This window comes from Oncorhynchus tshawytscha, linkage group LG07, assembly GCF_018296145.1.
Source record: "Oncorhynchus tshawytscha isolate Ot180627B linkage group LG07, Otsh_v2.0, whole genome shotgun sequence".
NCBI classification, from domain to species: Eukaryota; Metazoa; Chordata; class Actinopteri; order Salmoniformes; family Salmonidae; genus Oncorhynchus; species Oncorhynchus tshawytscha.
Window position 1 is genome coordinate 22,657,145 of NC_056435.1, and position 26,842 is coordinate 22,683,986.

The window sequence follows — 26,842 nt, forward strand, 5'->3', positions numbered from 1 at the left end:
CATATGGCCAAACATATGGCCAAACGGAGAAGTTTGACATTGCAAAACTTGCAAACTATCCCAAACACCACACAACAAATCGGCATTACCAAATGCAAACATGTTTATATGGTCACTGTAGGTATTCGAAGGGAATGCATAGCCCCCCTGATGCTTTGTGGCCTGAATGTTATAGGCATCGCACCTGCACTTAAGTGCCCTGTCGTGCCCCCTGCCCTGCGCCCTATTCACCCCTGGATAGCTCGAGGAAGTAGGGAATTGTCAGTCTTTTGTGTGAAGAACTGGACCGTAATCTGTTTTGCAACTGAAAAAAAAATCGAGAAAAAAAAACGCTAACACGGTGTTGAGGACCCCTACCTTGGCATTCTAACCCTTGTAGAACCAATAGAACCCCCACTTCTCCCAGTTGTCCTTTAGAATATTTAGAAAACCCCTGGATGCTGTTTTTCGATCATGATAATCCGAGTGGGACATGGGAGTCACCTTTTACATTGATACAGAAGGACAAATGTCATGGTAATGTTTCTTTCTCTTGTTATACATGTTTTATTATGCATTTTAATTCCCCCTGTCAACTTGTCAGTTTGTCATTTGCAAACTTGTTGAAAACACAGCATCATATCTGTGCAATTTGCAATCACTCATATTATTGTTGTAGGCCTTTATAGTATTCTTTTTTTCCCAATCACCCGTATTCTCAAATGAAGAATGTTTTCTCTGTGGCCTTCACAGCTATCCTCTGACTTGTTAAAAGTCATCTCGATTCTAGATGCATCCTAGCTGCATGGAGAGAGAGGGAGGGGAGCAGGGAGAGAGAGAGAGAGTGAGTGAGAGAGAGAGAGGGAGGTCATGGCCCTTTTGTCCAGGGATGGAAGAGGAGGGCAGTGGGGTGCATCATAAACCCAGTAGGTCAGGGGACTGAGCTAAGAGTGCAGAACTCCTGGGAGAGCTGATAACAAGCACACCACCACCGGCAGCAATTTAAAACCCAAGAGTTGACTTTGTTTTATGAAAGATAACTCTTGCATACACATTATTACCTCTCTCCATGCTTTTGATTGTGTCGACAAAACACGCCAAGCTGCTCCCTCTACTTCTGTGCCTGTACATACCAGTAGTGTGGATCTGAGTGTACACATTGATGGGTTAAGCATCCAAACATATCGTTGGCATCCTGGATTTTTGAAAAACAAAAGTGCATTTTCAGATCCATAGCTTTGAAGTCACATAACTTCACAAGGTGTTTGATTTACCTTGATTAGTTCTAGAGTCATGAAGTGTTCATCTCACTCACTCACTCACTCACTCACTCACTCACTCACTCACTCACTCACTCACTCACTCACTCACTCACTCACTCTGGGGTTTGGTCCCTGTCTGTGGCCAGGGTTCAAAGCTGGTAGCATGGGGAGGAGACCTCTTTAACCGCGCAAGTTAATTATATGCCAACCTTTGGGACAAAGGCAGAGAAAAAGCTATCGCTTGAATAGATGGCAAGACAAGAAAATAAAAAAAGTGATTATTCTCAGCCTATGAAACTTTTTAGAATTTGAAAAAAATAACTTATTTTGGGAGATTTACATTTGTATAAGTCACGTTGTTGCAGTTGTGAGGGGAAAGGGCCTCAGTACTGCTCACGCTATCCTCTCATCAATATTATTATGTTTAAAATATAGATACCATTGCATACAGGATGATATTGAGTTGTTCAGATAACTATTTCTCTCTTATTTACATGATCAGATGGGCCCAGCATCAGATCTTCTCTGTGTGGTGTTACATGTTTATTAAGGCAGATTGCTACTCGGGAGAATAGGCCATCAAAGTCACCTTTCAAATCTCTTGGTCAGGAGTGTTTAGGTTCACCCTTTATAATCACTTTGCAACTCATAAATCGAACCCTCATTCACACAGGAGAGAAGTTAGATGAAGTGCACTCCAGAAATATGCAGTTTGATTTCAGAGGAACAACCCAGGGTGCCAACTCTGCTAACTTCATAGGGCCAGCAACCATGGACCAGGACCAATGAGGAGCCTAGGGTCTGCCAGCCCCTGTGGCCCCAGAGCACCAGGGTAAGGCACTAGGTTTAAGGAAGGACCATGGACCAGCTCAAGGTGCCAATCCCTACTGGCCTCAGAGGAACATGCCTGCCAGCCCCACTGACCACAGTGGATCCCATTCAGAAGCTGATGTCACTTTCAGTGGGCACCCTCACGCTGGTCTGCTTTTATAACCACTTTATAACTGTCTTCTAATGGGAAAAGAGGAAATGGCTTTTTCTAATTAGCGTTTTAGACATTTTAAAAAGAAAAAAGACAATTAAGTAACTAAAATTGATTCATTTGAGATTGTTTGTCACTGGCCTACACACAATACCCCATAATGTCAAAGTGGAATTGTGTTCTTCGAAATGTTTACAAATGAATCAAAAATGAAAAGCTGAAACGTTTTGTGTCAATAAGTATTCAACCCCTTTGTTATGACAAGCCTAAATAAGTTCAGGCGTAAACCTTAGCTTAACAAGTCACATAATAAGTTGCATGGACTCACTCTGTGAGCAATAATAGTGTTTAACATAATTGTTGAATGACTACCTCATCTCTGTACCCCACACATACAGATAATTGTAAGGTCCCTCATTTCGAGCTGTGAATTTCAAACACAGATTCAACCACAAAGATCAGGTTTTTCAATGCCTTGCAAAGAAAGGCACCTATTGGTAGACATGGAGTACCCCTTTGAGCATGGTGAATCAATACACCCAGTCACTACAAAGATACGCTCAGGGATTTCACCATAAGGCCAAAAACAGTTACAGCGTTTAATGGCAGTGATAGGAGAAAACTGAGGATGGATCAACGACATTGCAGTTACTCCACAATACTAACCTAATTGGCAGAGTGAAAAGAAGGAAGCATCATATTATGGGTATGCTTGTAATCGTTAAGGACTGGGGAGAATTTCAGGATAAGAAAGAAAGAATGGAGCTAAGCACAGACAAAATCCTAGAGGAAAACCTGGTTCAGTCGTCTTTCCACCCGACACTGGGAGATGAATTCACCTTTCAGCAGGACAATAACCTAAAACACATTTACTCGAAAATCTATGGTAAGACCTGAAAATGGTTGTCTAGCATTGATCAACAACCAATTTGAACTTGAAGAATTTTTAAAAGAATAATGGGCAAATGTTGTACAATCCAGGTGTGGAAAGCTCTTAGAGACTTATCCAGCAAGACGCACAGCTGTAATCACTGCCAAAGGAGCTTCTACAAACTATTGACTCAGGGGTGTGAATGCTTATTCAAATGAGATATTTATGTATTTAATTTTCAAAACATTTGCCAAAATGTCTCAAAACATGTTTTCACTGCATTATGGGGTATTGTGTGTGGACGCGTGAGAAGAAATATAATTTAATCCATTTTGAATTCAGGCTGTAACAGAACAAAATGTGGAATAAGTCAAGGGGTATGAATACTTTCTGAAGGCACTGTAGGTTTGTGTTGGCTGCAGGAGTGGAAATGGAAAAAAGTCACTCCAGGAACCCAACAATGAAAAATTGTCCAATTCACCTTAAAATGCACATTTTAACATGGCAAAATTATTTCCCTGCCAGAACGTGGTTCCCTCAGGTTCCCCCATAGACCTAAATAATGGGGTTCCCCTATATTTCCACATCTGGTTGGCTGCCCATTCAAATATACAGTTACTGTCGCTCCCATTTGTATCATACTCCACTGACCTCTGGTGGCTGTATGGAGACGATACATGTATTCAGACATTCTCAAGAGAGGCGGTGTGGATCCAAGTCAATAAAGGACAATAAGAACCTCTTACAAATACAGTAAGATCCAGTAAGTGAAATATATATCAAGATACATAAAGTTCTGACAGACATTTTTCATCCATCCCAAGCTGAACATGTGTATTTTTAATTGGTAAAATATAGTACATTTGTATAAAATTTAGAAAATTGTACACAAAATATATCACGTGTAAATAGAAAACGCTACGATCATAACCTTTGTTGCTTAACAGAATATTATTTTGCCAGCAAAAAAGTCTGATTGAACGGTGACAGGCAGGTATCAAAACACACAACACAGAGAAGAAAGGCAAATATCCATGATAAAGTTCATTCTTATAGAAACAAAAAGAGGACATGTTACTTTTATACAAAACATTTCATACATTCTAAGTAACAGCACTATCAAACCATTCACACCTTCATAGCTGTGACTATGAGCTGTGACTATGAGTATTGTGCATCTTCTTTTTTCTTCTCCTTGAATATTGTTAGTTCAAATCGTCTTTGGTTGGTTGATAGGTTGTACACAGTTTTCCTGACTAGATTAGTTTTTCCTGACTACTGACTCTAATCCTGCATTAAGAACAACAGTAAAGTACTAGAAATAATAAAGCATGATTGAAAAGGCACCAATACTGAGATATTACTGCACTGTTCGAGCTAGGAACACAAGCATTTCACTACACCTGCAATAACACCTGCTAAATACGTGTATGTGAGCAAAACATTTTGATTTGAAATACAGCCTCATAAGATCTCCTGTAGTTGCGTGTAAACGTGAGCTAGAATAACCATCCAAACAGATAGATACTACTGTAAGATACATTCCATCATCCTCCAAGCTGATGCTACATGAAATCAAAGCCATGTAGGCCAATGTGTTGGCCTCTAGACAGTCTCTATGTCACAAAGTCAAGGAGAGAGACTCGTCCACGTCCACGCAATGCTGCAGTCAGTGCAATGCTACAGTATGATGTCATGTGATATCAGCTCTATTGGTCATGGCTGCGGACAGGCTGTCAGAGGTAGAGGCTCTAGAATCTGTAGAAAGGACCTCCCCATTCAAGTCAATGATGCCATAATAGGTGGTCTGATTCTATGTCTATGGTCAGAGAGCCTCACCGCCATATACTATACACGCTAAAGTACCTCAACGCCGTACCCCCAATCCATTATGAATCCTGTTTAAGGTTTTCCGGGGTGAGGGAAGGTATCTTTAAGAGCCTGTCAAATATGTGACCAAGTTGGGTCGTATGATACTGTACCAGATGCAATATTTGATTTCATTCAGAAGTTCCACCTTTCTTTCTCTCTATCTTTTAATCTATGCACCTCTCGAGCATCATGGATAGGTTTAGACAAAGGCACTTTTTGATATTCTTATCCTATAACCCTTATACTTGTAATAATAGTGAGCTGCTTTAAGAACACTTAGGTATAATAAACATGTAACAGGTCTAAAAACATGTACTTTACCGTACAACAGATTCAGAGTATGGAGGCAGATTAATGCCAAAAAGGCCTCTGAGTGAATACTGATATGATATGTCATCATTACTCTATGTCTGTCATCATTATGTACAGTTTAAGTCAGAAGTTTACATACACCTTAGCCAAACACATTTCAATCCAGTTTTTCACAATTCCTGACATTTAATCCTAGTAAAAAATCCATGTCTTAGGTCAGATAGGATCACCAGTTTATTTTAAGAATGTGAAATGTCAGAATAATAGTAGAGAATGATTTATTTCAGCTTTTATTTCTTTCGTCACATTCCCAGTGGGTCAGAAGTTTACATACACTCAATTAGTATTTGGTAGCATTGCTTTTAAATTGTTTAACTTGTGTCAAACGTTTCGAGTGGCCTTCCGCAAGCTACCCACAATAAGTTGGGGGAATTTTGGCCCATTCCTCCTGACAGAGCTGGTGTAACTGAGTCAGGTTTGTAGGCCTCCTAGCTCGCACACGCTTTTTCAGTCCTGCCCACACATTTTCTATTGAGGTCAGGGCTTTGTGATGGTCACTCTATACCTTGACTTTGTTGTCCTTAAGCCATTTTGCCACAAATTAGGAAGTATGCGTGGGGACATTGTCCATTTGGAAGACCCATGACTGATGTCTTGAGATGTTGCTTCAATATATCCACATAATTTTCCCTCCTCATGATACCATCTATTTTGTGAAGTGCACCAGTCCCTCCTGCAGCAAAGCACACCACCAACATGATGCTGCCACCCCTGTGCTTCACGGTTGGGATGGTGTTCTTCGACTTGCAAGCCTCCCCCTTTTTACTCCAAACATATGATGGTCATTATGGCTAAACAGTTATATTTTTGTTTCATCAGACAAGAGGACATTTCTCCAAAAAGTACGATCTTTGTCCCCATGTGCAATTGCAAACCGTAGTCTGGCTTTTTTATGGCGGTTTTGGAGCAGTGGCTTCTTTCTTGCTGGGCGGCCTTTCAGGTTATGTCGATATAGGACTTGTTTTTACTGTGGATATAGATACTTTGTACCTGTTTCCTCCAGCATCTTCACAAGGTCTTTTGCTGTTGTTCTGGGATTGATGTGCACTTTTTGCACCAAAGTGGTCCCATGGTGTTTATACTTGCATACTATTGTTTGTACAGATGAACGTGGCACCTTCAGGCGTTTGGAAATTGCTCCCAAGAATGAACCAGACTTGTGGAGGTCTACAATTTCTTTTCTGAGGTCTTGGCTGATTTCTTTAGCAAAGAGGCACAGACTTTGAAGGTAGGCCTTGAAATACATCCACAGGTACACCTCACCTCCAATTGACTGAAATTATGTCAATTAGCCTATCAGAAGCTTCTAAAGCCATGACATAATTTTCTGGGATTTTCCAAGCTGTTTAAAGGCATAGTCAACTTAGTGTATGTAAACTTCTGACCCACTGGAATTGTGATAAAGTGAAATAATCGGTCTGTAAACAATTGTTGTAAAAATTACTTGTGTCATGCATTAAGTAGATGTCCTAACTGACTTGCCAAAACTATAGTTTGTTGACAAGAAATTGGTGGAGTGGTTGAAAAATGAGTTTTAATGACTCCAACATAAGTGTATGTAAACTTCCGACTTCAACTGTATGAAGTTGTGTGTCATCACTATCGTGTGTGTGTCATCATGTTTTGTGTGTCACTGACAGGGTTGTGCCCCTAGGGATATAGATACAGCTTCAAAGCACTGATGCATTTTTCAGTCAATATTTTTTTTCAGGCACACTTTCTACAAAACATTCTTCCTCTGAACAGATTTGTTGACCTCAGTTCTCATTACGGAACCAGAATGAGAATCTAGAATCTGATCTGTTGGTCTCGGAATTCCCTTAGCAGTCCACGATACAGTAGAGTTCCGTCACTGTCACTGTCAACATTGTCATATAAACTACATGACCAAAAGTAAGCGGACACCTGCTCGTCAAACATCTCATCTCATCTCCAAAATTATGGACATTAATAAGGAGTTCATCCCCCCTTTGCTGCTATAACAGCTTCTACTTTTCTGGGAAGGCTTTCCACTAGATGTTGGAACATTGCTGCAGGGACTTGCTTCCATTCAGCCACAAGAGCATTAGTGAAGTCGGTTACTGATGTTGGGCTCTGTGCAGGCCAAAGGAATTCGATGGGGTTGAGGTCAGGGCTCTGTGCAAGCCAGTCAAGTTCTTCCACACCGATCTCGACAAACCATTTCTGTATGGACCACGCTTTGTACATTGGGGCATTGTCATGCTGAAACAGTAAAGGGCCGTCCCCAAACTGTTGCCATAAAGTTGGAAGCACAGAATCGTCTAGAATGTCATTGTATGCTGTAGCGTTAAGATTTTCCTTCACTGGAACTAAGGGGCCTGGCCCGAACGACGAAAAACAACCCAATTTCATTATTCCTCCTCCACCAAACTTTACAGTTGGCACTATGTATTTGAGCAGGTAGCATTCTCCTGGCATCCGCCAAACCCAGATTTGTCCGTCGGACTGCCAGATGGTGAAGTGTGATTTATCACTCCAGAGAACGCGTTTCCACTGCTCCAGAGTCCAATGGTGGCAAGATTTACACCACTCCAGCCGATGCTTGGCATTGCGCAATGGTGATCTTAGGCTGCGTGCGGCTGCTTGGCCATGGAAACAAATGACATGAAGCTCCCTACAAACAGTTCTTGTGAAGGACATTGCTTCCAGAGCGCAACACTCTTCAGCACGAGGCAGTCCCGTTCTGTGAGCTTGTGTGGCCTACCAGTTCGCGGCTGAGCGTTTGTTTCTCCGAGATGTTTCCACTTCACAATAACAGCACTTACAGTTAGCCCGGGACAGCTCTAGCAGAGCAGAAATGTGACGAACTGACTTGTTGGAAAGGTGGCATCCTATGACGGTGCCACGTTGAAAGTCACTGAGCTCTTCAGTAAGGCCATTCAACTGCCACTGTTTGTCTATGAAGATTGCATGGCTGTGTGCTGGATTTTATACAAATGTCAGCAACGGGTGTGGCGCAAATAACCGAATTCACTCATTTGTAGGGTTGTCCACATACTTTTTTATATGTAGTGTAGACAGCATACAGTACCAGTCAAAAGTTTGGACATACCTACTCAAAGTTATTGAAATGTTTTGCATTGATTGACCTTCATGTCTTAAACCAATGATGGACTGTCATTTCTCTTTGCTTATTGGAGCTGTTCTTGCCATAATATGGACTTGGTATTTTACCAAAAAGGGCTATCTTCTGTATACCTCCCCTACCTTGTCACAATACAAGTGATTGGCTCAAACGCATTAAGAAGAAAATAAATTCCACAACTTATCTTTTAACAGGTCACACCTGTTAATTGAAATGCATTACAGGTGACTATCTCATGAAGCTGGTTGAGAGAATGCCAAGAGTGTGCAAAGCTGTCATCAAGGCAAAGGGTGGCTACTTTGAAGAATCTCAATTATAAAATATTTTGATTTGTTTAACACTTTTTTGGTTACTACGTGATTCCATGTGTTATTTCATAGTTTTGATGTCTTCACTATTATTCTACAATGTAGAAAACAGTAAAAAAAAGAAAAACCCTTGAATGAGTAGGTGTGTCAAAACTTTTGACTTGTACTGTATATGTAAATGTATAACTTATTTACATATTATCCTCTGTTGCCCTATAAAACCTCTGACTGGATTGACTGTCGTTTTGGGGATTAAATCATTATGGAGATGACATCACTATGGTGTTGGTGTCATTATGGTGACAATGTTATTACGGTGATGATGTCGTTATGCTGATGACGCCATTATGGAGATGATGTCGTTATGGTGTTGACGTCCCATGGAAACATTCTGCAAGTAATTTTAGGCAAACAATTCTGTCACCCTTCCCCTTCTCTGCGAGCCAGAAATGTGAGTAGAGTATAGTACACTGTGAGCAAGATCAAGATCGATAGGTACCTTTGGTTTGGGTTGAAAGTCTCTAGGAGTAGCTGGGAAAAAGTGTGTGGGAGGTCAAGAAGGAAAGGTAATATTTACAGTACCTTTATCTTTATAGGTGACCTAACATCAGAGCCACCGAGCTGAGCCCCCTAGTCTAGTCTATGACAGTGTGTCCATCCACACGCACGTGTTCTAGAACAATGTGTTCCGGTACTTGTCTAGTAAATGACAAATGTTTCAGTACTTGTTCAGTGGAGTTGAGCCTCGGAGAGTATGTCTAGGTACTCCCCCCGGGGATCTTAGCATCTAGTTAACTTTATGAGCGTGTTAGGGTTCTGTTCTTGTTCTAGAACCGCGTCTTTGGGTTCTAAGACAGTGTATTAAGGTACTTGTTCTCTCCGGCCAGAGATGTCAACATGGAGGTCATGTCTCCTACAGCCATGTTAGGGAGCCCAGATGGGGGCATGGTGATGGACGTCTGAGGAGTGGTGAGGCGGGACGAGGTCTGGGACGAACCCCCGTGGAGAGGAGGGTTGATGGGGCTGAATGACGAGGGGTCTGGGTCATCGATGATGGAGGTAAAGTCTATCTGGGCGTTGTCCAGATCTAGGTTCTCCAGAGCATTGGAGATGGGGGTCGACTCATGAAGGTAGGCTAGGGACGCAGACTTATTGCCCTGGTGATCCATGTGGGTTACCATGTGCTGTTGGTGCTGGTTGAGGCAGGGCCCGGTCTGAGTTGCGTCCTGGTGAGGGTGGCTGATTTGTTGGATCTGCTGCTTGTCCATGTCAGAGTGCTGCATGTGGATCTGGCCAGAGTAGTACATGTTATTGTTGATGTTGTTTAAGGGGGGGAAGATCTCCTGGTGGGTCTGATGGGGGGTCATGTGGCCCTGGACAGGGGGCAGACGGACCACACGTCTGGGGCTGGAGGTAGAGTGGACTGGGCTGAGGTGGGGAGGACTGCCCAGGTACGCTCCACCTCCCTGGGACTGGAGACTATTCTGCCTGCTGACGGGCTTCCGGCACTGGGGGGGTCTTGGGACTACAGGGGTCCCCATATCCTGGCCGTAGCAGGACCCTGGGCCTCCAGGCAGACCCGTCATGGATACCTCCGTCGGGGGGATGGAGGAGCTAGAGCTGGGGACTCGGTTGTGTGCCGAGGGGCTCATCAGGTTCTGGTTGGTAGGGTAGCCTGGGTAGCTGGAGCCTGGGTTGGGGTAGAGATTATGTTGGTGTTGAGGACTATGCTGTTGCTGCATCATGGCCACCTGAAACAAATCAAATGAGATCAACATTTAGTTAAAGTGCTACGATAAATACTTCAAGACAAACAAACACACATTTTCTTCAGGAAATTTCTTTGAAAATGTCACAAAACACTTTACAAAAAGAGGGGGAACAAAGAGCAGAAGAAAAAGGGAAAGGGAAAACAAGTCACCTGCTGTCCTGTCATGTCCATGCTGTCTGACAGAGGAAGAGGTTTCCCGTCCACTCCTATCCCCCTCTGGTCCTGCTCCTGACCCCACATCAGAGCCTGCTGCGACTGCACATAGTTCCTCACCATCATCTCCTTCACCTGCATCATGGGTGTCTGGGAGCGGCCCCCAGCACCCAGCGCAGCCGACCCCAGGCTGATGCCGCCGCTTTGGGGGAAGGAACCCTGCTGCTTCCCTTGCTGCATGGAGGCCTGGTTCTCCATGCCTCCTCCATGGAAGTCACAGCTGGGGTTGGTGGTCCTCATCATGCCCTGGCCAGGCTGCCCTTGCTGGGGGTAACTGCTCTGGGAGGACATGGGTCGCATGGGCATGGGTGTCTGCCCTGGATGGGGCCTCTGCTGCTGGTGTTGGTGGAGTTGCTTCTGGCAGGCATCTGGGTTGGCTAGGGCTGGGTGGTACTGCTGCTGTTCTGGTTTGATGATCAGTTTGTGTCCGCCATCAGGCTCTTGGGTGTACAGACCCTGTGTCTGGCCCTGCATAGAGTCCTGGTCCTGATACTGCATCTCCGTCTGAAGAACTCCATGAGTGGTCTGGACCTGGCTGCTCTCTACCCAGGCCCCTGTACCTCCATCGGGGCCACCTTGGTCCAGGCTGGGGTAGTGTGGTCCAGAGGGACTAAGCTGGCAGGTACTCATACTGTACTCAGCCTGCTGCAGCAAGATGTTGGACATCCCCTCTGGGTGAATGGTTCCCCCCTGCCCCACCTGGCCCTGACCTGGTCCTCTGGAGGTGCCCTGGTAGTGCCCACCCTGCATGAACATCTGTCCCTGTGTCTGGTAGCCCTGCTCTGGGCATCCCAGGCTGTCGTGGCTGGGTGATAACAGGCTGGTGGGACCCCCCATGTGGTGGGACTGGTAGCCCAGGAAGCCTCTCTCTCCTGGGGAAAGCATCATGCAGTGGTTCCTGGAATCCATGGTTCCTCCATGGTAGTCTGTAGCCATGGTCTCCATCATGACATTCTCTGTAATGCTGGGTGGCCGCGGCGAATACATGTGGCGTGCGATGTTGGCGTCTGACCCACAATGCTGCAGGGCGTTCCTCCGGCCCATCATGGCCACATTATTCAGGCTGTTGAAGCGTTGCACCTTGGGAAACAAAATCAAATCAACATTTATTTAAAAAGTGTAAATACTCAAATACATAGCTAGCAACAACAAGAAAGCAGTCTTAGTAATTGAATCTACTACTTCTACCAAGAACAACGACAACCTTGGGAAGGGCCTGTGGGTCGCCGGTGGAGCGGACAGGGTCGCTGGCACGCCGGGTGGCATTCCCTGGGGCTTGGTGCGGGTAGATGAACCCAGTGCCATACTCCCCCGTGTTGGCACTGTGTCTCCTCTGACCCCCCTGCTGCAGGAACGCAGGTAGCGGCTGACCCTGGGGATAATAATAATTGGATAGCACATTTCATACATTTACATTTTAGTAATTTAGCAGATGCTCTTATCAGGAGTGACTTACAGGAGCAATTAGGGTTAAGTGCCTTGCTCAAGGGCACATAGACAAATTCTTCACCTATCGGTTACTTGGCCAACGCTCCTAACCGCTAGGCTACCTGCCTCCAACTCAAGTTGCTGTCCATAATAAAATAAATAAAAGCAAAGAATGCTAAAAAAAATACATAGGAATAAGATGTTCAAAAGAATACAAAACTAGCCATATTGAGAGTTGCAAAATTCCAAAATTCCCAGGTTTTCCAGAATTCAGAAAAGCTGGACATTTTGAGAAAGTTACCAGAATTTTGCAACCCAAGCCAGACTAATTAAAAACCAAACTAACAAGATAAGTCTGCACCTGGTACTCGCTGAGGAGCACTCCTCGTCTCCCGGGTGTCCCTGCTCCCTGTTCCATACTGGACAGCGGGGTAGGGGGTGGGCCGCCAGTTGCTGCTGCATACTTAGCCTTCAGGCTGTATTGCTGAGCGGGTGTTAGACAAGGCAGACCTGGCAACCCTCCTCCCCCTCCAACACCATGGCAGAGCCCTCTTCGGCGGCTGGTCTCAGGGGAGAGGGGGTCACCTCCTCCCTGGTCAGGACCCAGGAACCCTTCAATTGAATTAGAAATTGAGTTATTAAACTCAACTAAACTAATTGTGGGACTTGCTTCAGCTCTTTAAAGTATTTTTGTGGTAGTGGAGGAAGTTTACATTTTTTTACTGAAGAAGTGAAAATATGGTCAAAGGTTAACATATCAATAAATATATCTGGTCTGATTACGTTGATCGACTACTAATATAAACCTTATTACTTTGGAATATGGGGTAGTTAGATCACATATTAGAGCGCAAATAACTATACTTTTACTCATAAGGAATTAGAAAAGTTTTAAGCTATCACTTGGGGAGAGAAATAATGGTGCGTCTAGTGGAAGAAGTTTAGTTTGTGTTGAAACATTTAGGCTGGTGTAGTAGTGTTTTCTAGATAATTGATTGGAGCCTTCAGTGGGAGACTAAATAGCCCAGAAGTACAAGTAGCAGTATAGCAGGCCGTGCCACTGACACGGCCTGCAACGAAAACATGCGGACTCTCCTTCACTGCAGCCGAGGTGAGTAAGACATTTAAACGTGTTAACCCTCGCAAGGCTGCAGGCCCAGACGGCATCCCCAGCCGCGCCCTCAGAGCATGCGCAGACCAGCTGGTCGGTGTGTTTACGGACATATTCAATCAATCCCTATACCAGTCTGCTGTTCCCACATGCTTCAAGAGGGCCACCATTGTTCCTGTTCCCAAGAAAGCTAAGGTAACAGAGTTAAACGACTACCGCCCCGTAGCACTCACATCCGTCATCATGAAGTGCTTTGAGAGACTAGTCAAGGACCATATCACCTCCACCCTACCTGACACCCTAGACCCACTCCAATTTGCTTACCGCCCAAATAGGTCCACAGACGATGCAATCTCAACCACACTGCACACTGCCCTAACCCATCTGGACAAGAGGAATACCTATGTGAGAATGCTGTTCATCGACTACAGCTCGGCATTCAACACCATAGTACCCTCCAAGATCGTCATCAAGCTCGAGACCCTGGGTCTCGACCCCGCCCTGTGCAACTGGGTACTGGACTTCCTGACGGGCCGCCCCCCAGGTGGTGAGGGTAGGCAACAACATCTCCACCCCGCTGATCCTCAACACTGGGGCCCCACAAGGGTGCATTCTGAGCCCTCTCCTGTACTCCCTGTTCACCCACGACTGCGTGGCCACGCACGCCTCCAACTCAATCATCAAGTTTGCGGACAACACAACAGTGGTAGGCTTGATTACCAACAACGACGAGACGGCCTACAGGGAGGAGGTGAGGGCCCTCGGAGTGTGGTGTCAGGAAAATAACCTCACACTGAACGTCAACAAAACTAAGGAGATGATTGTGGACTTCAGGAAACAGCAGAGGGAACACCCCCCTATCCACATCGATGGAACAGTAGTGGAGAGGGTAGCAAGTTTTAAGTTCCTCGGCATACACATCACAGACAAACTGAATTGGTCGACTCACACAGACAGCATCGTGAAGAAGGCGCAGCAGCGCCTCTTCAACCTCAGGAGGCTGAAGAAATTCGGCTTGTCACGAAAAGCACTCACAAACTTCTACAGATGCACAATCGAGAGCATCCTGGCGGGCCTGCTCCGCCCACAACCGTAAGGCTCTCCAGAGGGTAGGTAGTGAGGTCTGCACAACGCATCACCGGGGGCAAACTACCTGCCCTCCAGGACACCTACACCACCCGATGTTACAGGAAGGCCATAAAGATCATCAAGGACATCAACCACCCGAGCCACTGCCTGTTCACCCCGCTATCATCCAGAAGGCGAGGTCAGTACAGGTGCATCAAAGCTGGGACCGAGAGACTGAAAAACAGCTTCTATCTCAAGGCCATCAGACTGTTAAACAGCCACCACTAACATTGAGTGGCTGCTGCCAACACACTGACACTGACACTGACTCAACTCCAGCCACTTTAATAATGGGAATTGATGGGAAATGATGTAAATATATCACTAGCCACTTTAAACAATGCTACCTTATATAATGTTACTTACCCTACATTATTCATCTCATATGCATACGTATATACTGTACTCTATATCATCGACTGCATCCTTATGTAATACATGTATCACTAGCCACTTTAACTATGCCACTTTGTTTGCATACTCATCTCATATGAATATACTGTACTCGATACCATCTACTGTATCTTGCCTATGCTGCTCTGTACCATCACTCATTCATATATCCTTATGTACATATTCTTTATCCCCTTACACTGTGTATAAGACAGTAGTTTTGGAATTGTTAGTTAGATTACTTGTTGGTTATTACTGCATTGTCGGAACTAGAAGCACAAGCATTTCGCTACACTCGCATTAACATCTGCTAACCATGTGTATGTGACAAATAAAATGTGATTTGATTTGATTTTAGTGCATGTTTTAGTTACAGTGCAATCAGAAAGTATTCAGACCCCTTGACTGTTTCCACATTTTGTTAAGTTACAGCCTTATTCTAAAATGTATTAAATTATTTTTCCCTCATCCATCTACACACAATACCCCATTATGACAAAGCGAAAACAGGTTTTAGACATTTTTGCACATTAAAAAAATAATAACAAAAATACCTTTATTTACATAAGTATTTTGCTATGAGATTCAAAATTGAGCTCAGGTGCAACCTGTTTCCATTGATCATCATTGAGATGTTTCTACAACTTGATTGTAGAATGGATGGAGGTACAGAGCCCTGGGTAGAGAGCAGCCAGGTCCAGACCACTCAAGGAGTTCTACAGATGGAGATGCAGTTTCTAACCCTAACCCTTTGGTAAATTCAAGTGATTGGACATGATTTGGAAAGGCATACACATGTCTATATAAGATCCCACAGTTGGCAGTGCATGTCAGAGCAAAAACCAAGCCATGAGGTCAAAGGAATTCTCCGTAGAACTCCGAGACAGGATTGTGTCGAGGCACAGATCTGGAGAAGGATACCAAAACGTTTCTGCAGCATTGAAGGTCCCCAGGAACACAGTGGCCTCCATCATTCTTAAATGGAAGAAGTTTTGGAGAACCAAGGCTCTTTCTAGAGCTGGCAGCCCGGCTAAACTGAGCAATTGGGGGAGAAGGGCCTTGGTCAGGGAGGTGACCAAGAACCCAATGGTCACTCTGATAGAGCTCCAGAGTTCCTCTGTGGAGATGGGAGAACCTTCCAGAAGGACAACCATCTCTGCAGCACTCCACATATCAGGCCTTTATGGTAGAATAACCAGACTAAAGCCACTCCTTAGTAAAAGGCACATGACAGCCTGCTTGGAGTTTGCCAAATGGCACCTAAAAACTCTCAGACCATGAGAAACAAGATTATTTGGTCTGATGAAACCAAGATTGAACTCTTTGGCCTGAATGCCAAGCGTAACGTCTGGAGGTAACCTGGCACCATCCCTACAGTGAAGCATGGTGGTGGCAGCATCATGCTGAGGGGATGTTTTTCCGCGGCAGGGACTGGGAGACTAGTCAGGATTGAGGGAAAGATGAATGGAGCAAAGAACAGAGAGATCCTTGATGAATACCTGCTCCAGATTGCTCAGGACCATCTAACAGGACAGGACAACAGATAAGTCTCAATGTCATTCAGTGGCCCAGCCAGAGCCCAGACTTGAAAATGAGCGAACATCTCTGGAGAGACCTGAAAGTAGCTGTGCAGTGACGCTCCCCATCCAACCTGACAGAGCTTGAGAGGATCTGCAGAGAAGAATGGGGGGAATTCCCCAAATACAGGTGTGCCAAGCTTGTAGCGTCATTTCTAAGAAGACTCGAGGCTGGAATCGCTGTCAAAGGTGCTTCAAGAAAATATTGAGTAAAGGGTCTGAATACTTATTTAAATGTGATATTTAAGTTTTAAATTTGTAATACATTTACAAAAATGTCTAAAAACCTGTTTTAGCTTTGTCATTATTGGGTATTGTGTGTTGATTGATGAGGGGAAAAAACTACGGAAACTATTTTAGAATAAGGCTGTAACGTAACAAAATGTGGAAAAAGTCAAGGGATCTGAATACTTTCTGAATGCACTGTATGTAGGCCATGGGTTAGCTATAGTAAGTGGAGTCGCTATTGTAGTTTGGTTAGTGAGTGTGCGGATTGTTATAGTGTGTTAGTTTAGTGGGTTGGAGTGAGCTGTGTGGCATAATCAGTCATACTGTATATGCTCCCTCAGCAGTGATCGTCTGATTACCCCCAGAATGTAATCTGTTAATGATTACAGTTACAGGTAAAATAAAGTAATCAGCAACGTAATCCTTTGGATTACTCAAAATTATACACTTTTGATTACTTTTTGATCACTATAGAAACTATAGCATTATTTTGTTTAGTAGCCTAACATGACTATTTACAAATTGGGGACTAGTGTGAGAGCAGAAAGATCTTATAATTCACATGTTCTATATATGTGTGAAAGCATAAATGTGGTAAAGAGGTCAATCAAACTCGATCAAAACAATGGAATTGCCATGGAAACGTGTGGGGGAAAGGGCCGTGGGGGTAAGATCCCGAACTCCTCATTGCCCAAAGTGTCATGCCCTGATCTGTTTCACCTGTCCTTGTGATTGTGTCCACCCCCTCCAGGTGTTGCTTATTTTCCCCGGTGTATTTATCCCTGTGTTTCCTGTCTCTCTGTGCCAGTTCGTCTAGTATGTTCAAGTCAACCAGCGTGTTTTCCCCGTGCTCCTGCTTTTTCTACTCTCTTTTTGCTAGTCCTCCTGGTTTTGACACTTGCCTGTTTCTGGACTCTGTACCCACCTGCCTTGACCTCGAGCCTGCCTGCCAATCTGTACCTCCTGGACTCTGAATTGGTTTTGACCTTTTGCCTGTCCATGACGATTCTCTTGCCTACCCTTTTGGATTGTAAACAATATCAAAGACTCAAACCATCTGCCTCCCATGTCTGAATGTGGGTCTCGCCTTGTGCCCTTATACATATCAACATTTGGCCACATTTAGGCTATTGTTTGTGTATTCAAATCAAACCAATTGTATTAGTCACATGCACTGAAATACTTACTTAGAAGCCCCGAACCAACAATGCAGTTTAAAAAATACAAATAAGAAATAAAAGGAACAAGTAAAGAGCAGAAGTAAAATAACAATAGCGAGACTATATTCAGGGGGTACCAGTACAGCCAATGTGCGGGGGCACCGGTTAGTTGAGGTAATATGTACATGTAGGTAGAGTCATTAAAGTAACTATGCATAGATAATAACAAAGTAGTAGTTGCGTAAAAGAGGTGGTGGGGGGAGGCAATGCAAATAGTCTGGGTTGACATTTTGATTAGATGTTCAGGAGTCTTTTGGCTTGGGGTAGAAGCTGTTTAGAAGCCTCTTGGACATAGACTTGGCACTCCGGTACCTATTGCTGTGTGGTAGCAGAGGGAACAGTCTATGACTATATGTCTTTGACAATTTTTTAGGGCCGTCCTCTGACACCGCCTGGTATAGAGGTCCTGGATAGCAGGAAGCCTGACCCCGGTGTTGTACCTTGCACACTACCTTCTGTAGTGCCTTGCAGTCGGAGGCCAAGCAGTTTCCATACCAGACAGTGAGGCTGGTGGTGCCGCTGTAGAACTTTCGGAAGATCTGAGGACCCATGCCAAATCTTTTCAGTCTTCTGAGGGGGAATAGGCTTTGTCGTGCCCTCTTCACGACTGTCTTGCTGTGCTTGGACCATGTTAGTTTGTTTATGTGGACACCAAGGAACTTGAAGCTCTCAAACTTCTCCATTACAGCCCTGTCGATGAGAATGGGGGGATGCTCCTTTTCCTGTAGTCCACAATCATCTCCTTTGTCTTGATCACGTTGAGGGAGAGGTTGTTGTCCTGGCACACCACGACCAGGTCTCTGACCTCCACCCTATAGGCTGTCTCGTCGTTTTCAGTAATCCGGCATACCACTGTTGTGTCATTGGCAAACTTAATAATGGTGTTGGAGTCTTGCCTGGCCATGCAGTCAAGAGTGAACAGGGAGTACAGGAGGGGACTGAGCACACACCTCTGAGGGGCCCACGTGTTGACGATCAGCGTGGGGAATGTGTTGTTACATACCCTTACCACCTGGGGGTGGCCCGTCAGGAAGTCCAGGATCCAGTTGCAGAGGGAGGTGTTTAGTCAAAGGATCCTTAGCTCTATTGATGAGCTTTGAGGGCACTATGGTGTTGAATGCTGAGCTGTAGTCAATTAATAGCGTTCCCACGTAGGTGTTCCTTTTGTCCAGGTGGAAAGGGCAGTGTGTAGTGCAATAGAGATTGCATCATCTGTGGATCTATTAGGGCGTAATGCAAATTTGGGTGGGTCTAGAGTTTCTGGGATAATGGTGTTGATGTGAGCCATGACCAGCCTTTCAGAGCACTTCATGGTGACAGACGTGAGTGCGACGGGTCAGTAGGCATTTAGTCAGGTTACCTTTAGTGTTCTTGGGCACAGGGACTATGGTGGTCTGCTTAAAACATGTTGGAATTACAGAAGGAGAGATTGAAAATGTCAATGAAGACACTTGCCAGTTGGTCAGCGCATGCTCGCAGCACATGTCCTGGTAATCCGTCTGGCTCTGCGGCCTTGTGAATGTTGACCTGTTTAAATTCTTACTCACATCGGCTGCGGAGAGCGTGATCATACACTCGTCCAGAAACAGCTGGTGCTCTCATGCATGTTTCAATATTTGCCTCGATACAACATAGAAGTAGTTCATTTAGTAGGCTTGTGTCACTGGGCAGCTCTTGGCTGTGCTTCCCTTTGTAGTCTGTAATGGTTTGCAATCCCTGCCACATCCGACAAGTGTCGGAGCCGGTGTAGTACGATTTGATCTTAGTCCTTTATTGACGCTGTGCCTGTTTGATGGTCTGTCGAAGGGCATAGTGGGATTTCTTTCTTAAGCATCCAGGTTAGAGTCCCGCTTTCAGCTCTAGCCTTTAGCTCAGTGTGGAGGTTGCCTGTAATCCATGGCTTCTGGTTGGGGTACGTACGGTCACTGTGGGGATGACGTCATTGATGCACTTATTGATGAAGTCAATGACTGATGTGGTGTACTACTCAATGCAATCAGAAGAATATTCCAGTCTGTGCTAGCAAAACAGTCCTGTAGCTTAGCATCTAACCACTTTTTTATTGATCGAGTCGCTGATGCTTCCTGCTTTAATTTTTGCATGTAAGCAGGAATCAGGAGGATAGAATTATGGTCAGATTTGCCAAATGGAGGGCGAGTGGAGTGGAAGCGTCTCTGTGTGTGGAGTAAAGGTGGTCTAGAGTTTTATTCCCTCTGGTTGTACATTTAATATGCTGATAGAAATTTGGTAAAACTGATTAAGTTTCCCTGCATTAAAGTCCCCAGCCACTAGGAGCGCCACCTCTGGATGAGAGTTTTCCTTTTTGCTTATGGCAGAATACAGCTCATTGAGTGCGGTCTTGGTGCCAACATCGGTCTGTGGTGGTATGTAGACGGCTACAAAAAATACAGATGAAAACTCTCTAGGTAGATAGTGTGGTCTACAGCTTATCATGAGATACTTTACCTCAGGTGGAAAAAAAACCTTGAGACTTCCTTAGATGTCGTGCACCAGCTGTTGTTTACAAATATACATAGTCCGCCCCCCTTGTCTTACCAGATGGCACTGTTCTGTCCTGCCGATACAGCATATAACCAGCCAGCTGTATGTAGATAATGTTACAGTTTTTAATGTCCTGTTGGCAGTTTAATCTTCCTCGTAGGTCGTCGATTTTATTTTCCAATGATTGCATGTTAGCTAGTAGAACCGAAGGCAGTGGGGGTTTATTCGATCGCCTACAAATTCTCAGAAGGCAGCCCGACCTCCGTCCTTTTTTGCTCTGTCTTCTCTTCACGCAAATGATGGGGATTTGGGCCTGTTCCCGGGAAAGCAGTATGTCCTATTTCACACTATGTTGAGGTAAAAATAGGAGTATAATGCTTTATGGATGTTAACCTTAACACATTGTCATTGTCACCAATCAACTGCATTACAGTTAAAAACGATCTTGACTACAACCACTGATTTCTGTATGGTAGCTATGCTAACCAGCTTATACAAACAGGAGTTAGCATTTAGCAGTCACTTCTTCTAAACCTGAAAAGGGACAAGGTCTAAATGTTACACAGCGAAAGCGGTGAAATAGTGTATATCCAAATCAGACTTAACGGGATTATGGGTCTGTTACAATACACCATGACAGATTTGACAAATATCTACTTTGTTAGATAAGATTTGTTGAATGTGTGCCCATCTGGTCAATGGAACGTCTGCATTCCATTGACCCCTTTACTGCATCACAGTGTTCCATACTAAAGTTTTCAGTGATTTGGTCACACCAAAATTTGGTTCCAGTGTCACGCAATAGAAAACAATTATTAATTGTCTAATCTAACAAGTTCATGCAGGAAATTCCAGATATTTTGATGCACAACCTAAACCTGTGATTGTCATGAATTTTGTTGAATTATTTTACTGCCAAAATAGGGTTCCTGATTTATAAAATTGTTTGTAGAGAAAGACAAATGTATCTTTTGGGGCACTAATATCACATAGCCTAATTCATTTGGGGCTAATTCACCACCTGAGGAAGTGGTTAGCTAGATCAGTTACTCTAAATAATATAGACTAATATTTAGGCTACTTATAGTTAGCAGCATATCAATTCCAGCGACTCGATCAGCATATCAGTAAATTGAATGCACTCACCTTGAGTGGCCGGCATGTTCAATATTAAGTTGATACATAATATTCAGACCTACAGAAAGCTTGGCCCTCTTCTCCTCTACAGTAACAACAGTGGTTGCGTTCAAGACAGTGTTTTTTCCTCTATCGCATTGAGCTTTTTTTCCAGATGTCCAGATGACTGTTTGATTGACCATTGGGCCTTCATTAAACGTGTTCGAATACAATATTAGCTATCAACCCTTGATGGCCAATCAGCAGAACAATAAAATCTTTAAGCATGTGAGAAGTCTTGAGGGTGCGCTAAATGACAGCAACACTGACAGTTTAATAAATTCCTCCTTTTGATATTAGATGAAGTCTCATTTTCACCTCATTTAACACCTGGTTTACTTCTCAATAGGTGGTCCTGGTAAATCATGACATAGCTGGATGTGGGGGGGCGGCTCCTCTATTGTTCCTCAAGCAAAGGGGGGGCCGAAGACATCACAGATTCCTATCAGACCAACTCTTTGAACGCCCTACTCCTTGAAGTTTGTAGTTGTCTAAAAAAACACTAAAAAAAAAAAAATCACTGGAAGACATCTTTAAGAATATAACTGTAATCCGATTACACATTTTGAAAAAGTAATCCGAGCTGATTACAGTTCATATTTGTAATCGGTTCCATTAAATCCATTACTACCCAACCCTGTCCCCCAATGCTATGATTTGATTGGTAAAATATGTTTCTATTCTGATTTCAGATTGTAATAGCAGAGAAGTAGACTAAGATTTCATACCTCTAATTTTTTATCTAGCTTGTTGGGAAAATGGTCAAAGTAGCTGATTTGTGTCAAAAGTCACAATGTTAACTCATCGTCTCATGCTTAGATTGTGCTCCCCAAGTGCAAAAATGTGAAATTTCTTAAAGCTCTATGGCGGTTAATTCAACCGTGGGTAGTTAGCTTAATGAATGTAATGGATGCGGTTGCTAAAACAGCCGTACCTCCTGATTGGTAGAGGTTATATCTGATCTGTTCTTATTTCAGATGTAAATAACAGATGTCATACGCTCTAAGTTGTTGTCAAAAGTGCTCTTTCCTGATCCTTTGTCAGCGTTTATGGACGTCCCTCTTCAATTCAAACCACAGATTCTCAATGAGGTTTAAGTCCAGAGACAAATATTGCCATTGCAAAATGTTGATTTTGTGGTCAATTAACCATTTCTTAGTGGACTTTGATGTGTGCTTGGGGTTATTGTCTTGCTGGAAGAGCCACTTGCAGCCAAGTTTCAGCCTCCTAGCACAGGCAAGTATATTTTTGGCTAAAATGTCCATGCGTCCTCCGAAACATAACCCCGCCAAGCCACACTGCTTCTTGACACACTGCTCGCTTAACCCGGAAGCCAGCCGCACCAATGTGCAGAGGAAACACAGTACAGCTGGCGACTGAGGTCAGCGTGCATGCACCTGGCCGGTACAAGCAGTCGCTCGAGCGCGATGGGACAAGGACATCCCAGCTGGCCAAACCCTCCCCTAACAACACTGGTCCAATTGTGCACCGCCTCATGGGTCTCCAGGTCGCAGCCTGCTGTGACACAGCCAGGATCAAAACCGGAACTGTAGTGCCTTAGAACGCTGCGCCTCTTGGGAGGCCAAGGAAATCCTTTCTAATGCAGCTTTTTTGAAAGACATGCAGTTCAACTACGTGATAAGTGTTGTTCTCCACTTTCTGGAGGACCGAGTTTTGAAATCAATGGAATTACAGCATGATAGCTAAGGAGATGGAGAAAATTCTAGCGTTTGAATGCAAATATGCAGAGGGAGTTGAAAAGAGAACACACAGAAGGCTGCTGTATAAAACACCTGTCTCCGGATTACATCTTCAAACTAAGGGCAGCCATAGCATCCGTGGCAGAGAGGGAGAAGCGTCAGTCCATGTAAGATGGCTACATTTTCAAATATTACACATTTCTAATTTGATCAGAAAGTCGTTTTCATTTCAAGTTAGTGTACTGTTAGCTAGCTAGCTAACGTTAGCTGGCAGGCTCGCTAGCTAACGTTACATGTATGATCTGTGTAGTTATATTATTCGTATCTCAGATCCATTTGCATTGCTAGTTATAGACTACTGTTAGCTAAACTCAGCAAAAACGGAAAGGACCCTGTCTTTCAAAGATAATTCATAAAAATCCAAATAACGTCATAGATCTTCATTGTAAAGGGTTTAAACACTGTTTCCCATGCTTGTTCAATGAACCATAAACAATGAATGAACATGCACCTGTTGAACGGTCGTAAAGACACTAACAGCTTACAGACGGTAGGCAATTAAGGTCACAGTTATGAAAACTTAGGACACTAAAAGAGGCCTTTCACCTGACTCTGAAAAACACCAAAAGAAAGATGCCCAGTGTCCCTGCTCATCTGCGTGCACGTGCCTTAGGCATGCTGCAAGGAGGCATGAGGACTGCAGATGTGGCCAGAGCAAAACATTGCAATGTCCGTACTGTGAGACGCCTAAGACAGCGCTACAGGGAGACAGGACGTGATCGTCGACAGCTGATCGTCCTCGCAGTGGCAGGCCACATGTAACAACACCTGCACAGGATCGATACATCCGTACATCATACCTGCGGGACAGGTACAGGATGGCAACAACAACAGTCCGAGTTACACCAGGAATGCACAATCACTCCATCAGTGCTCAGACTTTTTAATAGGCTGAGAGAGGCTAGATGAGGGCTTTTAGGCCTGTTGTAAGGCAGGTCCTCACCAGACATCACCTCCAACAACGTCACCTATGGGCACAAACCCACAGTCGCTGGACCAGACTAGACTGGCAAAAAGTGCTCTTCACTGATGCAGTTTTGTCTCACCAGGGGTGATGATCAGATTCGCGTTTATCATTGAATGAATGAGCATTAGACCGAGGTCTGTACTCTAGAGCGGGATCGATTTGGAGGTGGAGGGTCCGTCATGGTCTGGGGCGGTGTGTCACAGCATCATCGGACTGAGCTTGTTGTCATTGCAGGAAATCTCAACGCTGTGCGTTACTGGGAAGACATCCTCCTCCCTCATGTGGTACCATTCCTGCAGGCTCATCCTGATATGACCCTCTAGCATGACAATGCCACCAGCCATACTGCTTGTTCTGTGCGTAATTTTCTGCAAGACAGGAATGTCAGTGTTCTGCCATGGCCAGCGAAGAGCCCGGATCTCAATCCCATTGAGCACATCTGGGACCTGTTGGATCGGAGGGTGAGGGCTAGGGCCATTCCTCACAGAAATGTCCAGGAACTTGCAAGTGCCTTGGTGGAAGAGTGGGGTAACATCTCACAGCAAGAACTGGCAAATCTGGTGCAATCCATGAGGAGGAGATGCACTGCAGTACTTAATGCAGCTGGTGGCCACACCAGATACTGACTGTTACTTTTGATTTTGACCCTTCCCTTTGTTCAATTTGTTCAATTTCTGTTAGTCACATGTCTGTGGAACTTGTTCAGTTTGTCTCAGTTGTTGAATCTTGTTATGTTCATACAAATATTTACACACGTTAAGTTTGCTGAAAATAAACACTGTTGACAGTGAGAGGACATTTCTTTTTTTGCTGAGTTTAGCTAACATTGAACCTGGTTGGTTAGCTACCTCCAGATTCATGCAAGGTAGTAACGTTATGAGTTGGGATTATGGTTCATTGTCTGAACAAAAGACCGCACTATGCAAGTAACGATTTCAGTAGAATGTTAATGATGTCACTGCGACAACTGTTGATAGACGTAGCTGGTAAATTCGAGAGTGGAGAATAACTGACAAATTTATGAACGCTCAACACCCATTGAATATGGCCAGTGTCAGTAAACGTTGGCAAAAAAGCATAATTATATTGTTGCCAGCAGCACAGTTGCATTCACCAACACTCTGGATAACATAAAAACAGCCACACCAGCTCTGCTAGGGCGAGTAACATGGTCAGTGAGCTGTTCCCTCATTTGTGTCTGGAAGTAGCTGGCAAGCTAGTCAAGGTTAACTTGGATGCTTGACTGCTGTAGTTAGGTCAGAATACTCGGTTCAACCCTACTCCTCGGCCAGCGAAACGCTGTGAATTTACGAATTGACAATCTGACAACGCTCTGGGTTTAGGAACATCCAGAGGGCACTCTGAGCACACTCTGTGGCACTCCAGATTAAATGTACGAACACACCCGTAGTGTAAACCAGGCTTTAGTCTTGAAACTTTGGTTGTTTAGTACACAGCCTCACATGTGAATCCTTAAAGATATGGGTGGGGCTAAGGCTTTAGAGGGTGTGAACAATGCTGAATGGGTGTAGACAAAGACCTGTCCAGTAGGTGTACCAAAACATTCAAGGGCCATTTTCTCAAAATTGAGGTTACATGTTTATCAACTTCCAAAGCAGAATTACTTTCCCATTGTTCCTCAACTGTAGTGTATAATATACCAATTTCTAGCTCTGTGTCTCTACTTTTATCCAATGTAAAAAACACAAGTTCTAGCCAATGAGCTTCAGCCCCCATGTAGAAAATAGTAAACATTAAAAAAAAACTTGAATGAGTAGGTGTGTCCAAACTTTTGACTGGTACTGTATCTGCACATATATCCCCCGGGAGACACATTTTGGCTCATGAGTACTACTTTCAGAACTACTGGCTAAAAAGTATTACAAAAGTACAAGAGAATCTCTTTAAAAACATTAATTAAAACAGTTGTTTACAAAGTGGTCCTCCAAGGGTAAACAAATAACATGTCATGATTAAAAGAAGACCGTTGCAAAACACAAATATTACCTCCTCCACCTCCTCCTAACTGGGAGACCTCGCTCGAGCGCCGGCTGGAGAGGTAGGGGGACACCATGGAAGAACGACGGCTCACTGTGTAGGCAGAGCTCAGGCTGCTGGTGCCACTCCCCCTCCGGTCACTGATAGGGGGGGGCATGCCAGAGGGTCCGCCGCCCAGATCGTGATTGGACAGTTCCATGACGCGCCGGTTGGAGAGGAGGGGCGAGGGAGTACACATCCCTCCCATCATCTCTCCTGGACAACCTGGAGAAACAAGACAGGATGAGAATCATCAGGTTCAATGACTGGCACAGAAAATACTGCTACAATTTGAGAGTGAATGTCATTTTTTGCATCTATGCACTGTAGTGCATATGTAAGGGGCTTAATACAGAAAAACTAAAGAAAGACTGTAAACAGCTGTTACCTGTGCTGACATGATTACAAGTGAAGTAAACCGTACTTTTCGGGTTGTAGTTTATATGATAAGCTCATTGGAAGGGTAACAAATTTGGAGGCACTGCTGAGATTTATTTTCATGTGAGCACCGGCCCATATTCCTGGAACGGACAACGAGTGAGAGACATTGGGAGAGTAGCTAGCTAACGGAGTGTAGCT

General features: G+C 44.3%; 1 protein-coding gene across 2 annotated transcripts in view; it reads right to left on the reverse strand.

Annotated features, from left to right (window-relative positions):
* Nucleotides 1-8,817: 8,817 nt before the first annotated feature.
* The window catches only part of gli1 (GLI family zinc finger 1), a 121,045-nt gene continuing 103,020 nt past the window's right edge, over nucleotides 8,818-26,842 (reverse strand). Inside the window, exons 12-16 of one of the 2 annotated variants that reach the window (XM_042324183.1) lie at nucleotides 26,234-26,488; nucleotides 12,526-12,776; nucleotides 11,941-12,108; nucleotides 10,674-11,816; nucleotides 8,818-10,503 (exon numbers count right to left, since the gene is read on the reverse strand). In XM_042324183.1, coding sequence (XP_042180117.1) covers nucleotides 9,601-10,503; nucleotides 10,674-11,816; nucleotides 11,941-12,108; nucleotides 12,526-12,776; nucleotides 26,234-26,488 — 2,720 coding nt within the window. In that variant the 3' untranslated portion in view covers nucleotides 8,818-9,600. The remainder of the gene's footprint in view (nucleotides 10,504-10,673; nucleotides 11,817-11,940; nucleotides 12,109-12,525; nucleotides 12,777-26,233; nucleotides 26,489-26,842) is intronic. The other variant, XM_024426426.2, reaches the window with a different exon arrangement.